The 17,406-nt window shown below is 43.7% G+C and overlaps 1 protein-coding gene across 4 annotated transcripts in view; it reads left to right on the forward strand.

Annotated features, from left to right (window-relative positions):
• Positions 1 to 17,406, forward strand: part of SLC39A8 (solute carrier family 39 member 8) — a 68,123-nt gene that overhangs the window by 12,835 nt on the left and 37,882 nt on the right. Inside the window, exon 1 of one of the 4 annotated variants that reach the window (XM_039539898.1) lies at positions 12,033 to 12,299. The exons of 1 other annotated variant lie outside the window; for it this stretch is intronic. In XM_039539898.1, the coding sequence (XP_039395832.1) occupies positions 12,048 to 12,299 (252 nt within the window). In that variant the 5' untranslated portion in view covers positions 12,033 to 12,047. Of the gene's footprint in view, positions 1 to 12,032; positions 12,300 to 12,428; positions 12,453 to 12,627; positions 12,707 to 17,406 lie in introns of those variants that run through there. 2 more of the 4 variants (XM_039539901.1, XM_039539900.1) reach the window with 2 other exon arrangements.

Consider the following 17,406-nt stretch of genomic DNA (forward strand, 5'->3'; position numbering starts at 1 on the left):
CTTCCCCCCCTCCCCCCATGTATGTAAATTGGCACCAGACATTTAAAATTTAACCTGAGTTCTCCTATTCCCAGGTTATACCATTATATCACCAATGTAGATTTCCCAGTCCCTCAAACCCTAAGGTGAACTCCCACTGACTTCAGTGGAGTCAGGATTTCACCCTTCGGGCTCCAGTAGTTAGAGGCTCACTCAAGCATGATTAGCAGGTTATTAACACAGAAATGTGTCCAAGAAAACAATGTCTCACACAGTGCTGTAATATGAACTGGACACAGTGTTCTCACCAGCCTAACAACCTGTATCACCCAATCTTTTCAGTTTACTCCACTTTACTGGATTGTGAGTAACAAAGCATCATGCCCCTAGCTCTGCTGGTGGATTAGTATTGCTGTTTCACAACCTTCATCATCTGCACATTTACAGAATCAAGCCCATAATGCACAATGCAAACACGTTATCCATCAAACAAACCTTCTGAGACTAACATACCTAGCTAGTCAGACTAATATTGACACATCAGCACTCCTTTCCTTCTGTTTCTCTCATAACCAACAGATAAATCCAATTTAACTGGAGCTTTTAGTTGTCATGGTCCAGTTATTTCTTCTCAGAACTTTCTCTTCCTCTACATGTTTACAAAGTTCCTGCTAACTTAAACCAGTCACTGAGAGTACGTCTGCAATGTAAGCCCAGGGTTAGTGGGACATGAGTCAGCTGACCCATGTTAGGGAACCCTGGGCTTGAGCATCTGCACTGAATTTTAACTGTATGTTACAACTTTTCTAACCCATGCTCAAACCTAGGGCTTTGGTGTCCACACTGCAGTGCGTAGATCTGTGTCAAAGTAATCATATCCCAGAGTTCCTAGTGCCCCCCCACCCCAAAATGTGGCTGCTCTAGTCCTAGGACTGTGGTGCACTGTGGGAAAACTTTGCTGCCCACCCTACACACATTATAGGACGTTTGAAGCAGCTCACTTTGCAAAAGGCTTTATTGCAAACCCAGGAGTTTCTCTGATAGTATGCTGGCAGAAGAGAACGGGTTAACGCTGAACTGAGCTGCTGCTGTTTTCAAAGCAGGGGTGTAGCTTCCATTTGCCATAGAGCGGATTGCAGATTGTTGGGATAGAAAGGACTAAGGAAGTTGTCCCATGGAATTGTGGGATACTTCCAGGTGACTCCTAGGACCCCAGTCAAGCTGGGCTGTATCTACACTGCAAAGCAATAGGGCTCAGCCCCTGGGTTCCAGCTTAACTTGAGCTTGGACCCTCCAGCCCTGCAGGAGGGTCCTAGGACCCTGAATCTGAGTTAGTGCAATTGCAGTGCAGAGACAAAAGGGGTCAGACATAGGCTTATGTTGCAGTATAGACATACCCAGAGTCTTAAAGCTCTTACCTGGCCCATAGCTTAGAAGGATTTTTTCTAGAGCTCTGAAAAGAATGGAAATTCCATTTCACACAGGATTTTTATGTTTCAAAATTTGGTTTTGTTCCAATTTGGAAATTTTGAAATCCTCTGCAAAAGAAAAGCCAGAAAAAAATCATTTTGGATTGACTGAAACATTTTGTTCAGATAAAAATCAAAACATACTGATTTTGCTTTTTAAAAAAAGTTTATTCTATAATACATATCTAATTTAAAAACTTAAAATTTTGAAATTAAAATATATTTCTAAATGAAAAATGTAAACGGTTCATTTTGGCATTTTTGGAACTTTTCCCCTTTGTTTTCTCTGAAACAAATTTTTGGTTAAATTGATACAGTTTTGCAAAATCTTTCATTTTCAATCAAGCTGCATTTTTTGACATAAAACTGTTCCACTGAACTTTTTTCCAAACAGTTATTCCTACTGCTAACATCTGCCCTCTTTAGAATCTTGCAGCATGGTCTTCTCTACTTTTTGCACTCATCTTCTCTACTCCCACTTCTGTAAACTCATTTAAAGAATTAATGAGCCAGAGTCTCCACTGGTGCAAATTGACTCACTCCACTGAAACCAACAGAGCCATGCCAATTTACATCATCTGAAGATCTGGCCCAGTATCTATCATGTTCATAATTAAAATGGCAATGTTTACCACACCATAATATTTGAAATAGCAAAGCTGTTTCTTATTCTAAATACAGGGCAATACTGTGCTATTTCAGATACCACAGTGTGATACCATGGTATTGTAAATGCTGACTTTTTAATGGTGACACTGTAATTAGGCGACTTTCTGTAATTCAGTACACTTAAATCTGCTACATTACTCTCTCGTCTATTCATTTCTGTATCCTCTTCTTTCTGGCTACTTTTCATGACCCTCTTATTATACCCTAGGATAAAATCCTGAGATTCTTAATCAATTTCCTCTTCATTTTTCCTTTATCCTTATTCACATACTCTCCCATTTTTCCATAGGATTTGGCCCATATAAATTACAACAGAGCATTTTTTCCTTCTTACTTGATAATGTACAGAATTTTCCAAAACCTTTAACATTCACATTTTCTATTATATGTGTTACAGTATTTGTAATTCAAAAGACATTATAGCAAATGGCTCTCTGCAACATTCCAATGAAAATAAGTCCCAGATCTAAACATCCTGAAACTTTGGGGAAATTCAGATTCAGATCCTAACTTTGTGCCTCGGTCAATTTGTACTAAAAATATTGCATTGACTGCTGCTGTTGCAACCATCCAGTTCTTTCCCTTGTTGACATACTTTCTGGGTAGGGAGATGCGTATAACTTGGTTCCTCTGGTTCAGCTATTGTTACAATCCAGTTTGTTCCCCATCCTTCCTCCCTCTGAGGGAGAGGGAAAAAGTACAGTGCTGACTTCCTCTTGGTCTCTGCCCTTGTTATGCTCAGTCCTCTTTCTGGACCCTATACAGGCAATTTCTTGGGATAGGACTAGACCCAATAGCCTTTTTTTAGAGACACCCAGCAGTCCCAGAAGTTCCATTCACTTTTCTTTTTCTTTTGGAAGGAAGACAGATAGTAATTCTCTTTTGGGAATGGTTTGATGCATTACCTCACAAAATAACAATGGGATTGTAAAGTAAATCTTAATTTTAACCAGAAAGTTGGTTTTACCAGTGGAAAACATAGAAATAAAGGGATTTTAATATTAAGGATCAAATCCTAGTATCAGCGCAGAGCCCAAATAAATGAGCTGTGCATTGAGCATTTGTAGTTGGGCTGGTGGAGCGGATGGATAGAAGGACTCTTCCCCCTAGATTGTACTCTGCAGCTTCTACTGTGGCCTTAAGGCTACAGTAGGCCCAGAGTTCCTCTCTGTAGTGGGAAGAAGGAATTGAACCAGATGGAAGAAGGATGGTCTTGTGCTTAAGCCATTAGACTGGGACTCAAGAGATGTGGATTCGATTGCTAGCTCTGGCACAGAATTCCTATGTGACCTTGGGAAAATCACTTAATTTCTCTGTGTCTCAGCTCCATGGCCTTAAAATGAAGATGGCAATTCTTCTTTCAAAACCTTGTGTATTTAAATTCCAAGCTCTTTGGGAATGGGACTGTCTATTATTGTGTGTCTGTATAGTGTCTAGTCCAGTGGAGCTTTGGATCTTTATTGAAGCTCCTAAGCATTACTATAATAAAATAAATAAAAGTAATAACCTGTGTAGCTGTAGGTTCACAAACCTCACCCTCTCCTCCCTTGCAATCTATTTCCACAACCCCTCCCCCCTGTGCAATGAACCTCCACACCACTATGCTGTGCAGCCCATAGAGTTGCAGAACCCCCAAATCCTACACCCCAGAACATAGAAAGTGTTCCTGTTCTAGAATCTGAACCAAAGCCCATTGATGGGTCTTCTGTAAACAAAGAGGGGTCAGTATTTCCATGCATGAGTTTGCCTGATTTACAGTTGTATTACACAGTTTCAGGTGAGTCTAATGAGGCTAGGAGAAAGTTTCTGGTGTTAAGCAAAGTTAAGAAGTGAATTAATGTGCAGTCCATGTTACCCTTTAGAGAGCATGGTATGCAGTTATGTTATATTTTACTAAGACCTGTCAAATACTGCTTTGAGGACCTGTCCATGTTTCATCTGTTGAAATCCATTTAGATAATGTTTTGAAAGCAGACACTCATCCTTTATTAAAATACATCTTTTTAATGAGATTATTTCATGGCTGCCCAAAAAAGTCAATTTTTTTTTACATCCACCTTATGGCAAAGTGCATGTATATTGCAGCATTGCAAGTGAATATAGAAAACAGTGTCAGTGAATATGTGCTTGGCCTGGGTGTTTTAGTACTGAGATAGCCTCTGCTTGGCTAGGAGACATTGCTTTTAAATATATATTTCCTTACACATTGGATAGGTATCTGCAAACTGTATATAGGATTGCATATGCCGCTTCAGATAAACAATTTTACGCCTTCCCAGAGAAAGAACTATTTAACTTGTAAAAAGGGAGTTGTAGAACCAGTAACACCTATATGGCTGGCTGAAACTTGTTGCATAATGTAACTTTTTACATGAGTCAAGATTCCTTGTTCTCAGTATAGCAAACTACATATGGGATATTACAGCTAATAAAAAATACCTCAGTGATGACACACGTTATGATTGATTACCACAGCAATACTATTCTGCAAACTGTGACAGTGCAGCATTAGGAAAGCAGCCCTTCTAAGGGTATGTCTACACTACCAGCCGGATTGACCCCCGCAGCAATCGATCCAGCGGGGGTCAATCAATCCCCGAGCGCTCTCCCGTCAACTCCTATACTCCACCACCGCAAGAGGCGCAGGTGGAGTCAACAGGGGAGCATCAGCAGTTGACTCACCATGGTGAAGACACCACGGTAAGTCAATCTAAGTACGTAGACTTCAGCTACATTATTCATGTAGCTGAAGTTGTGTAACTTAGATCAAATTCCCCACCCCCCCACCAGCAGTGTAGACCAGGCCTAAGGCTGGCATGTTATTTGCCTAAGACATCACAACATGAAACTCTCTGCGTTTGATATGTAAAGTGGGAAAATATTGGGGACAAGTGGAATACAATTCTTTAGAAGCTTAATCCTGCTCCCCTGGAACTTAATGGGAATTTTATCACTAACTCCAATAGGAGCAGGATCTAGCACGGAATCCTTCATTAATATCTGTGATGTGTAACTTTTTAATTGTTTATTAAGTTTAAAAAAGAAGACAAGAAAAAATACACAAAGAACAGCAAATGGAAAACTATTCTGATGAAACATTACATATAATGTGCTGGGTTTTTTTAGAAAAAGTACATAATATATCAATACATCACACTATAAAAATCATTTTGTTACAGAGTGACAATCTCGTACCAAATACATTCTTTTGCCCAGATAGAAATGAAAAGGAAGCCAAAATACCAGATATTTCTTCTAGCATATATTCATTTTTTTACCTGAGTTGCAAAGTATACACACACACACCTCTACCCCGATATAACGCTGTCCTTGGGAGCCAAAAAATCTTACCGCATTATAGGTGAAACCGCGTTATATAGAACTTGCTTTGATCCACCGGAGTGCGCAGCCCTGCCCACCCGGAGCGCTGCTTTACCACGTTATATCCGAATTTGTGTTATATTGGGTCGCATTATATCGGGGTAGAGGTGTGTGTGTATATATATATATATACACACACAAACAGTGGGCTTGATTCTGATCTCACTTACTCCAGAGTAAATTAGGAGTTGAATTCAAAGCAGTTATACCAATGTAACACTGTGTGATATCAGAATAGCCCTCTACAGTTTTTAATTCTTTCTTGTACCTCAGTAATATCTTTCTACCCACTTCACAGTCACTAAGAAACCAAGTATCAGAGGGGTAGCCGTGTTAGTCTGGTTCTGTAGAAGCAGCAAAGAATCCTGTGGCACCTTATAGACTAACAGACGTTTTGCAGCATGAGCTTTCGTGGGTGAATACCCACTTCTTCAGATGCAAGCAGTGGAAATTTCCAGGGGCAGGTGTATATATAAGCAAGCAAGAAGCAAGCTAGAGATAACGAGGTTAGATCAATCAGGGAGGATGAGGCCTTGTTCCAGCAGCTGAGGTGTGAAAACCAAGGGAGGAGAAACTGGTTCTGTAATTGGCAAGCCATTCACAGTCTTTGTTTAGTCCTGAGCTGATGGTGTTAAATTTGCAGATGAACTGGAGCTCTGCAGTTTCTCTTTGAAGTCTGGTCCTAAAGTTTTTTTGCTGTAGGATGGCCACCTTAAAATCTGCTATTGTGTGGCCAGGGAGGTTGAAGTGTTCTCCTACAGGTTTTTGTATATTGCCATTCCTAATGTCTGATTTGTGTCCATTTATCCTTTTCCTTAGAGACTGTCCAGTTTGGCCGATGTACATAGCAGAGGGGCATTGCTGGCATATGATGGCCTATAAGAAACCACTTTTTCTTTAAAAAATTGAGGCTTGATTCTGTTTTCTTGCAAATCCAGAACTCCCATTGTCTTCATTAAACAGAGCAATTCCTTGTTCCTAAGAAACATACCTTAGAACATCAATCAATTTATATTTCTATAACTTTCCTCTTAACTGTTATCTTCAGATGAGATAAATTAGCTCTGCAGCAATATTGCCAACTCCAAGCATTCAAAAATCATGAGTCGGGCCTCCCAAAATCATGAGCTTGTCTTAAAAATCTTGAGGTTTAAAAACCCAATAAATTATCATCATAATCATCACTCCTATAACCGCATTGGTCATTGGGGCACCATCATCGATGAGCAATCAACCAATTGTCTCCACCCCTGACAACTGTGTGACAGTGCTTGAATCTCCGCGAAGTCCATTCCTATTCACTCTTTTATGTTGTCAATCCATCTCTTCTTCTGTCTACCTCTTCTTCTCTTCCCCTGTACTGTGCCTTGGAGGATGATCTCAGATAGGCCAGATGATCTTGTTACATGGCCGTACCACTTCAGCTTGTGCTTCTTCAGGGTCATAAGGAGGTCTTCATATGACCCAGCGCACTGGGTGATGATGTTGCAGACCTCTTCATTAGTGATATGGTCAAAGTAGGAGATGCTCAGGATTTTACGAAACTCGAATGGAAAATACAGGTAGTAGAGATGAGATGCTTCTATAAAATCCTGGGCAATAAATTATAGATGCCTTTTATTTGCCTTCTGCTTTTTGAGTCTTTAGAGTACACTTGGGTCATATTTTCCAGCTTTTCTAGGCAACTATGAGGGCTTCAAACTTACTTTAAAATATAAAAATAAAACCCGATATTGTCACCTAATTACATGCACCAAGAGCCAGGGATTTAAGAAAATCACCAAATAACGCAAGATTCAAGATTTGGCAACACTGAATTGAATCAGTTTATACCAGCTGAGGATCTGGGCTGGTATACTGTTTATCTCTTTGAATGTTATGATTACCAGGCAGTAGAACCTAGAACAATCATGACCGTGTTTCCAAAAAATGCCAGAATCCCTCAAACTAACTTTAAAAAAATCTGTGGGAAGTCCAGTAGTAACAACTGAGTAGATCAATTTGGAAAATAAAAATTAAGGGAAGATGCAATAGATGTTTGCCCAATATTTTTACACTGAAATATCCAACTGCATTTATATGGATTGCTTTATTCCTGGGTGGTTAACTACAGGTTATAGTTTTTAAAAGGAAAGTAATTTACAGTAACTACCACCTAAATACTTTTTTCACATCTCATTTAAGAACAAATTACTTGAATGAAGTATCCTGGAAAAAATGTTGGTGTGAGGGATATATGCATCTTATCCACCAAACTATAGAATGTAAAATAATTTTCGGTCAATCAGATTCTTTATTTCATTCATACAGATCTGAATTTGAGATATCTAATAAATAATAAAAAACAGTACAAGCCAATCCACCTTTGGTGTAAGTGGGTGTCAGTAAGATTCACTCACTCACACCAAGGCTGGGTTTGGTGCTCTATGAAGAACTGAATTGCTAGTTACAGGCATGATTTTCCATTATCTTGCCCGATGTGCCCTCACATTGTACAGGTGAAAATAACTCAAGAAGATGCAAGAAAGTGCTGAATCGGACCATGGAATACAAAAGAGTAATGTTGTATGTTGTTCTTTCACCTCAGTGGCTCTACAAGATTTGGTTAGATTCATTGCCAGACTTGACTGCAAGGGAAACTACTTCCTTGATTCGTTATCTAAGGAACAAACACTATATTTGGCATATATTAAGATTATATATATATACATACACACACACAATCTTAATTAACCCTTCAATTCTACAAATAGTTCTAAACATATATGACCCATTTGATCTTACTTAATACTACTTTCTAGCTCTTTGATGGTCTTTTCATATAATATTCAGCTTAGAAGCTCTTTTAACCAAAAGAGTAAGAATGTATCACTCCATGAGGAAAAAAAACAACTTTGGCTATCCCCCAAGCAGAGGAGGATTTTCATTCTGTAGAGGATTGGTAACAGAAAATAATTCCCACTGGAATTGCCCAGGAATTCCTTGAACTCGCAGCATTATGCAAATATGGGCTGAATCTCTAATGCAAATAAGAGTTTGTTTATTTAATTATACTGTTTTTATTATCATTTACATATAGTTGCTGAGGACTTTAATAAATTCTGCAATTTAAAACAAAGACAGCACAACTTTGAGAGTGTCTATATCTCAATCAATGTATGGTTTTGACAAAAATGTACTAATAGTCTATAGTTATCTAGCACTGTTCATCCACTCATCTGAAAGCATTTGCAAATCTTAAATTCCAAAGCGCCTGCTACACCTAACTAGACATTACTACATCCATCTTACAGATGGATACATTGAAGCAGAAAGCATCTTAGGCCCCAGTTCTGCCTCCTGTTTTCCGCCTCAGCGGTGCATAGCAGTTGGAAAGTACCCTAAAGAAAGTGGGAGCCAAGGTTTTTTTCTGCCACAGTAGAAACCTTGTGTTGCAAAAAGCCAGTGTAGTCAGCTCTCTGTCACCTACACCTTTCATTTCAGTGTAGACTGCAGGGAGGAATGGCAAAAGGACATCTAACTATGGGAGTGGCAGGGTAGAGTAGAACTTGTATAAATATAGTTCTCATTGTGTATTTTTCTGCTCGCGAGTGACATCACTGACAGTTTCTTTGCTTCATGATGTTTTGTCACATTGAAATTGTTTTTATAGAATTTATACTAAGAAGTTTTATTTGTGAATAAAGTGTCTTTGACCACATTTCCATCACAGTTCTGTTATCCAGGCTACAAGGTCCTCAGAATGTAAAACTTTGGTTTCAAGCCACAGGAAGTTTTGGGCCAAACACATAGCTAGGGCCAGATCATCAGTTCAGCTAAAGCGACATAGCTCCAGAGAGCTACAATGATTTATCTCTGTTGTTGGTGATGTGCCCCCTTAATACCTACATCTTGATGAGACACAGGTTTTATTGCCACATAGGAATTGTGATACCACATCAGACCAGTGAACCATCTAGACCCGTCTCCTGCCTCTGATTGTGGTAAATACCAAATGATTTAAAGGAATGTGCAAGAAACCTCATAATATACAGTTATAGAATAACTTACTTATAGGAGAAATTTCTTCCTAACCTGAGGCACCTAGTGGTTGGTGGATGTCCTGAAGCATGAGAGTTTATATCCTTAAGATTTTTTTTTAAACACCTCTGATCTAAATAATGAATGTGACAGTTTGGGGGAATATATCTGTGTCCAATTATGGATTCTGTTTGGTTTTATGAACACTATTTGTAATCACACCCATAATTGTGGATTAAATCACCCATTTTGTGGCAGGAACTTGACATGCACTTTTGTAGTGGAGAGACTATATCTGGAAAGCTGTGTCAGCAGACTCAAGTGCTATCAACATTGAATGACTCCTGCTTGAAAACGGGGGATGCCACATGGGTTAAGCTAAATAGGAACAAGACACTTTTATTCCAAAACAAGAGTGTCCACACATGGAGTTATCCTGCAGTAACTCCCTGAGCAGACAAACCCTAATTTACAGTGCTGTGCTTCATAAGAAAAATCTGCCGGGAAATGGCTTCCTTCCCTCCTCCCACCTCCTCAGACCTCAAGACAGGTATGTGGGGAGTGGACAGAGGGTGGAACAGGGAACAGAGTCAGTTCAGAACCCACAACATGCCAGCCAGCAGAGCTGAGTCAGGAGGAGGAAGAGGAGGAGGAGGTGTAGTAATTTCTCTTAGCAGAGCCAAGTACAGTAGCAAATTATTAACCTCTGAAGCAGTGGCTTTCAACCTTTCCAGACTACTGTACCCCTTTCAGGAGTCTGATTTGTCTTGCATACTCCCAAATTTCACCCCACTTAAAAACTACTTGTTTACAAAATGAGACATAAAAACACAAAAGTGTCACAGCACACTATTAATGAAAAATTGCATACCTTCTCATTTTTACCATATAATTATAAAATAGATTAATTGGAATACAAATATTGTATTTACATTTCAGTGTATAATATAGAGAGCAGTATAAACAAGTCAGTGACTATATGATATTTTAATTTGTACTGACTTTGCTAGTGCTTTTTATGTAGCCTGTTGTAAAACTCAACTAGATGAGTTGATGTACCCTCTGGGAGACCTCTGTGTACCCCAAGGAATACCCATACCCCTGGTTGAGAACCACTACTCTGGAGCAAGGGGGTGGGAATCAAATGAGTTGTGGCTCCTTGGGTTCCCTATGGCTTCTTGAGTCATATTTTTAACTTGGGGTGCTCCTATGGTGGCATAACAATCAGACCCCTTCTATGGGTTAAGTGGTTGTGACACAGTCTAGCCCTTTGCTATATTGTGGGGATAGCAGGCTTACAATAATACTGGTTTTTGTCATGAGCTTCACAGCTCCGTTAATAATAAATTACCTCTTAAAGCAAGAGTAGTTGAAGAGCAAGGAATTCCCTGGAATTAAAAACCAGCTGTGAAGCGCTGATAGATATTAATAACAACATATTAGAAGGGGAGACCTTTTCGGTAGGGCTAATGGGAGGCAGCTGGCACTCTGGGTACGGAGCACTCGCCCAGAATTCGTGCCCTGCACACTCATCCCGCAACATTCCGTTGGCTCTAATCAGCTGTGGTGTTCCCGCTTTTATCTCTGACTTCAACCCCAGCTGGAAAAGGACACGGTCAGGCGTGCGGGGGAGAGACCCACCTCTGAGGAGCGAAGGGGAGGGGGAGTCTTTTGGTCTGGGATGGGAGAACTAGCGCCACTTCTCCGTGCCTGCCAAGCTTGACCTATAAATCGGTTATTTCCCAGCCCAGGCTTCGGTTCAGCCACACGCTGCTAGGGAGCATGCGGGGCGGCTACCTAGGGAGCAGGATCTAGTCTCTAACCCAGCTCACGTCGACGGCTCTCTGGCTGGGGGAAGTTAGATGCCGAAGCCGCTGAGCTGCACGACCGATCTTTAACCCCGGAGCCAGTGCAAGGGTCGGACGACGTACCCGTGCGGGGCGGTGGAATTGCAGCACGTGCCCCTCCTTTAGCCTTTATCTGGGCAGAGGCAGGGCTGGGACGGAGGCAGAGAGAGCGGGTGAGGCGGGATGAGCGGCGCTGGGGGTCGCGCAGCGTGTGTGACAGCGGGACTGCAAGACGGGGGCAGGGGGCTGTGAGTGGGGAGCGAGTTTTTAAGGAGGCTGAAAATATTGCTCCTCCTCGGAGCGTTCTGGGGAGCGGCGGCGGCGGCTTCCCGCTGAGCGCGCCGGAGAGTCCGGGACGCTGCGGGGTGTGCGGCGGAGCCTCGCCCGGGTCTGGCTCCGCGGGGCGAGCCCGCTGGGAGCTGCGCGCTGCCTTATCGCCCCGTCTCTTGCGCTCTCTTATCAGGCGCGCCGAGGCGTCGCTTCTTCCGTCCAGGGCGCGGAGGCTGCAGCCGGCCCCTACCCGCCTCCCGCCGGGGGCCGTGGAGACGCCGCGAGCGTGGGGAAGCTGCGGGAGCGGAGCCGGGACGGAGCCCGTGGGAAGCGGCGCGGAGCCCGGGGGCCAGCGGCGAGCAGCGCCCCGCGCTCGGTCCCGGCGGCTGCGGCAGCGCCGGGTGGCGCCGGGATGCCCCGGGTGGCGGTGGCGGCCCTAGTGCTGGCAGCTGCCGCGGCATTCGGCCCGCTGGCCGCGGGTGCGCGGGCCCCGCAGCAGGGCGGCCCCGCGGCCAGGGGGGGCTTCGCCGAGGACTTGCTGAGCCTGTTCGGGGAGAACCGCAGCCTCTCGGCCGCCCAGCTCAACCACCTGCTGCAGACGCTGGGAGCCGCGCGGGAGCAGGGGGCAGCGCTGCAGGGACAGCACCACCTGCACCACAACGAGGTACTGCGCGCCCGCGCCGCGCCAGCGGGCCTTCCCCTGGCCCTGGCAGGGCTTCTCCTCCTGCGGCCCCCTGGCACAGCCGGCAGGAGCAACCCTCCGTCCCAAATGACGCCCTCCAGGATGCAGCCGCCCCAGGCGCTGCGGAGAGCCCAGGTTTGCTTCAGGGGGAGCCTAGGCACTATGGTGATGGGGGAGCCCTGAAACAGGCACAGTGAGAATTCACGCTGATGGGGCCGCTGACACCCGCGGCTGATTTCCCACCCATTTTATTTCTTTGCAATTGCAGGTACATATAGGCAGGTAGAGAACCTCAAAAAATTAGGTGGAAATAAAATAAAACCACATCGAAATATCGGTTCTGTGATCAGCATAACGGTGCAGTTCTTCTTTTGCCAGGGGAATTCAAGGTAGGAACGTTTTAACCATGCGTGGCAAATGGTACTTGTCTAGCTAAGTGCTGAAAGACAGGTGAGTTAGGGTGTGTAAGTTACAGATATAAATATAGAGATCGAAATATTGATGTAAATAGCTAGATGGTTTATAGAGCTTTATGAGAAATTAATAGAGAAGTATCCAAAATGTGTACATGTTGCATATCACAGGTGTGCATAAGATGCCATCCAAAAGGATCCATTTAATTTGGAAAATATTTTATTTCCTTTTTAATTTTTGTAATAAGATAATAAAAACAGACCCTTAAAAACATCTTGCAAACTAATTGCCACAAGTTCTTCCATAGTAGGTGACATTACATTTTATTTGTCTGAAGCTCATCACAGCTGTATCTTCCCACAGCATTGTGTCTGGTTATATCCTCTGCCTGGGTGTGGGGGGTAGACTGACCAAAGGTCTGTTGCACTATTTGGCACTCACTTCATGCAGTGTACTTACAAAAGTTATTCATACAGTGGAACCAGATTAGAGTGAAACTGTTTCTAGTGAAGGACGGAAACCATGACTATTATCAGTGAATTTTTGTATGCAAGTTGTGATATTTTGTATATATGATCAAATCCTGAGGTTGCTTACTCTGTCCTGAAGCAGGAAAGTTTCCTGGATAATAGCAGCGGTGCAACAGACAAAAGTCAATGGGTGTTTTTAGGGTCAAATCCTACCAAACTGAGTAAGTAGAACCTTAGGATTTGGCCTACAGTGAAGTTGTCCTGTGGGGGGTAGGAGGGGGGAATTACTTGATTTTAAAAGATCCACTGTATAGAGATCCTTTGTAAGAAGAAAAGATATGAAGAATTCTGAAAGAGTGGAACTTAACTGTTTGTTTACATCAGATAATAAATCTGTTAATATTCTGGCTAGATGCCATAGGGATATATGTGGTGGTCTAGGAATATAACTTCCCCCCCCTCTAAGTCCAGCTATACACAACTCAGATCTCTTCCTCCTTAGACTCAGTATTGCCTTTAAAGTCATCTTAGTTTCAGTTTTCTATAAACTTTCATGGTTAATATCTCAGAATAGTATGTTTAATTGAGATGGTGAAGGGGAATCTTGAGGGCCGGCAAGAACCCCTTGTTATAAAACTGCCACCAATTTGAAGGTTGGGTTAGAATAATTTTACTGTATAACCCCTCTCTGGATACAGTTGAGCCATCCCCGCCAGGGATGACTTTTAAGTGTAATTCTGAAGAGCAGATCTTTTGCTTATTGTATGTACCAGACTGAGGTAGGGGGTGGGTGGGTGTGTGTGTGTGTGTGTGTGTATATAAAAATTAAAAACAAACAGGGTGTATACTTCCCATATCTCCTTATAAAGGCTGTAGTTTATAAAGGGTACAGTTCTGCCATCCTTACTCATGTTGAGTAGATGATTACTCTGCAATTAGCCTAACTGAAAACAAGGTAGAACTCATCATAAGAGGGTAGGGTGATCAGACAGCAAATGTGAAAAATCGGGATGGGGGTGGGGGGTAATAGGAGCCTATATAAGAAAAAGACCCAAAAATCGGGACTGTCCTTATAAAACTGGGACATCTGGTCACCCTATAAGAGGGATAGAATTGGGCCCAAGGTCTTCACTTCTCCCAACCTATTTCAAATTTCACAAGATGAACACTGTACCAGCATGCTTTGTATATTTTTAAAGGAAGAAAGTGTGAATGTTACCAGTTAAGTGCACTAAATATAAGTCTGCAGTTTTGGTTATGGTTGTGAAAATGCTTTTCTTTAAAAAAAGAAAAGAAATGACTGGATTTCCCCAGTCCTCCAGCCTTTTCCTCCGCAGTCACATGGCACAGGGTACTAGGGGAAAAATTTGTGTTGTCCCTTTTTAAAAATATCTGCCCTTGTGCACATCTATCATAACTCATTTGAACCTTAACTGGAAAGACTTATGCTGCTTCTACATTCTGTTTGGTGAAAGTCCATTTTAGTGAGAGGAAGCCATGTTACATAGGCTGGGTTCTCTATTTGATTTAGATGAGAAAATTCTGGACATACCTTGGAGTGTATTTATTAGTCTGAGCAGTTAGCAATATCTGTTCTTTGTATAATAGTTTTTCCAATCCAATAGACCCCCTCAGTATATTTGCATTCAGTTGTTGTCTCACACCAGTGTACAGAAGCCTGTTGTCAGGTGTCCTCACAAATATATACGTATGCTTGGCAACTCGGGCTTTTGTACAAAGTGTGCTGATTGCATGTGTGACTGAAGAACCACTGGATGGCAACTGGCAGAGGTTGCTGGGGTATAGAGGGATCCCCTGAGTTCACTAAAAGAATGTTATATAACATCTCTTTTGGAAGCCTGTATCACATTAGACATAATAACCATTGTGAGATGTCTATGGAGAATATGTGAGGAGTTGTGTGTTTTTATTTATTATATATAAGCACACGACTCCACACATTCTTCTTACACTCTGTCTGTTTAAAAACCAGTCACTCGGAAGGTACCTAGTCTTGAGACAAACTCTTCCAAGCAGGGAATGGGAGACACTTACCCCCCCCGCCCCCCTTAGAGATGATAGTGCATTGTATGTCATTCAGTAGGAGTTTATTGTAGGCAGTGTAGTTGTCACCACCTGGGTCCCAGGATATTAAAGAGACAGGGTAGGTGAGATATCTTTTACTAGACCAACTTCTTGGTGAGACACCATATTTCTCAGACCTGAAGAAAAACTCTGTGTGGTTTGAAAACTTGTCTTTCTCACCAAAATCAATTGTTCCAATAAAAGTTATTACCTCATCCAGCTCGTCTCTCTAATAGAAGTCTATTAGCATTCTAAGTAAAATGCTAACAAAGAGCTGATGAGACCTGAGTATGAAATTAATGGGAAGAGGTAAACAGAGGGGAACCTTATCTTGAGGTGAACATCAGAGGTCTGTTCTTGTATATTTAGGGGTGCAAAGACACCCTGGCATCTTTCTCCTAGGGAGTAAAAGACAGCAAATCTGCATTAGGAAAAAGGGATCTCAACCAGGCTTGGTTGAAAACCGTGAAGAGAAGTTTGGGTGAGAAACCCTTTTAGATAGGAGGAGTGAAATTTAGACTTTAGAATGCATGTGGTTGTTTTATATGTAATCATTTGTTCCCATCTCTCTCACTGGCTTTTATTTGAATCTCTATTCTGTCTTAAATGAATTTCCTTTTGTTTTATAATTGAACTCAAGTGCTGTGCATAATAGAGGAGCTCAGAGCCGGCCTTAGGGAAAATGGCACCCTAGGCAAACTTGCATTCTGGTGCATTTTGGTGCCCCGGCCTCTGTGGGTGTGGCATCCCCCCCATTGTCCCTGGTCCTCCATGGGCTCCCCAGGCTACCACCCTGTCTTCCCCCCTAGACCCTGCACTGTGCCCTCTTTGCCCCTAATGCTTTTCCCCCCTCTTGTACCCCTAATCCCTACACCCCTTTTACTCTCAACCTCTGCCCCCTTCTGCACCCCAACACCTGCCCCCTCCTGTGCCCCTACCCCCTGCACTGTGCCCCTTCATCCCAACCCCTGCACTCCCCTCCTATGCCCCAATCCCTGTACCCCTTCACTCCTACCCCCTGCACCTCCCTCCTGAGCCCCAACCCCTGCACTTGCCCCCTCATGTGCCCCTAACCCTGCAGTGTCCCCTTCATCCCAACCCCTGCCCTTCCTGTACCCCAACCCCTGCACAGTGCATACCCTACATCCCAACACCTGCCCTCTGCACTGTGCCCCTTCACTCCTACCCCTTGCACCTCCCTCCTGACCCCTGCCCCGTGCCCTAACCCTTTCATCCCCCTCCTGCACCCACACTGGGAAACTGACCTGGATGCACAAAGCAGCTGGCATTGCTGCTTGCTCCCCCACTGGACTGCTGCTCCTCTGTCTCCCCCCCCCCCCCACCTGCAGCCCTACGGGGCTGTGATGGGGGGAGTAAGGAGCGATGTCAGGGCTTCCTGCAGCCAGGTCACTTCCCCTGCAGGCTGTGTAAGGGGAGGGCAGGAGAGCAGCAGCTGCTGATGCCTCAGCACAACCCAGGTGGGGAAGTGACCTGGATGGGGTGTGTGTGTGTGTGTGCATGTGTTGAGGGGAGTATGTCTGTGCCTGCGTGAGTGAGTGTGCTGTCTCCTTAAGAAAGCACTCAGGGTCAGGAGCCTGAACTAGGCTTGTTCAGATTCTAGCAGCTCTTGGACCCAGAGAGGCAGCAGCACACACAGATTTCTCCCTGTGCCATAACCCCAGCTTAGTGGAAATCAGGCACATGGGTGGGAGGAGAGGGACACCCTGCCATAAGCTCCCTCCACAGAGCAGACAGGAGGACACTCCCAGTGCAGAGTGGCCAGGGGTGACTCCAGGGATGAAGGGAGGGCGGGGTGGGGGACAGGAACAGCATCAGTTGCACACATGGAGCAGGGTGGAGGAGCCATCAGAGCCAGGCAACTAGTTGTCTCTCCCCCGCTGCTCTCCTGTCTACCCTGCTGCCTCCATCAGCCCAGCTGGCCTCTCGGCAGCAGGTCAGGTGCAAATCCAAACCCTGCACATGACGCCCCCTTGGGCAGGCTGCCCTGGGCTGGGACCCATATGGCCCACCCCAAAGGCTGGCCCTGGCAGCGGTTTATGGTGAAATGAGTAAACTGAGACAGTTTCTTTGGGAACACATAATGTGGGTATTTCCAGTGC

The sequence above is a fragment of the Mauremys reevesii genome, linkage group 5, assembly GCF_016161935.1.
Source record: "Mauremys reevesii isolate NIE-2019 linkage group 5, ASM1616193v1, whole genome shotgun sequence".
Classification (NCBI taxonomy): Eukaryota; Metazoa; Chordata; order Testudines; family Geoemydidae; genus Mauremys; species Mauremys reevesii.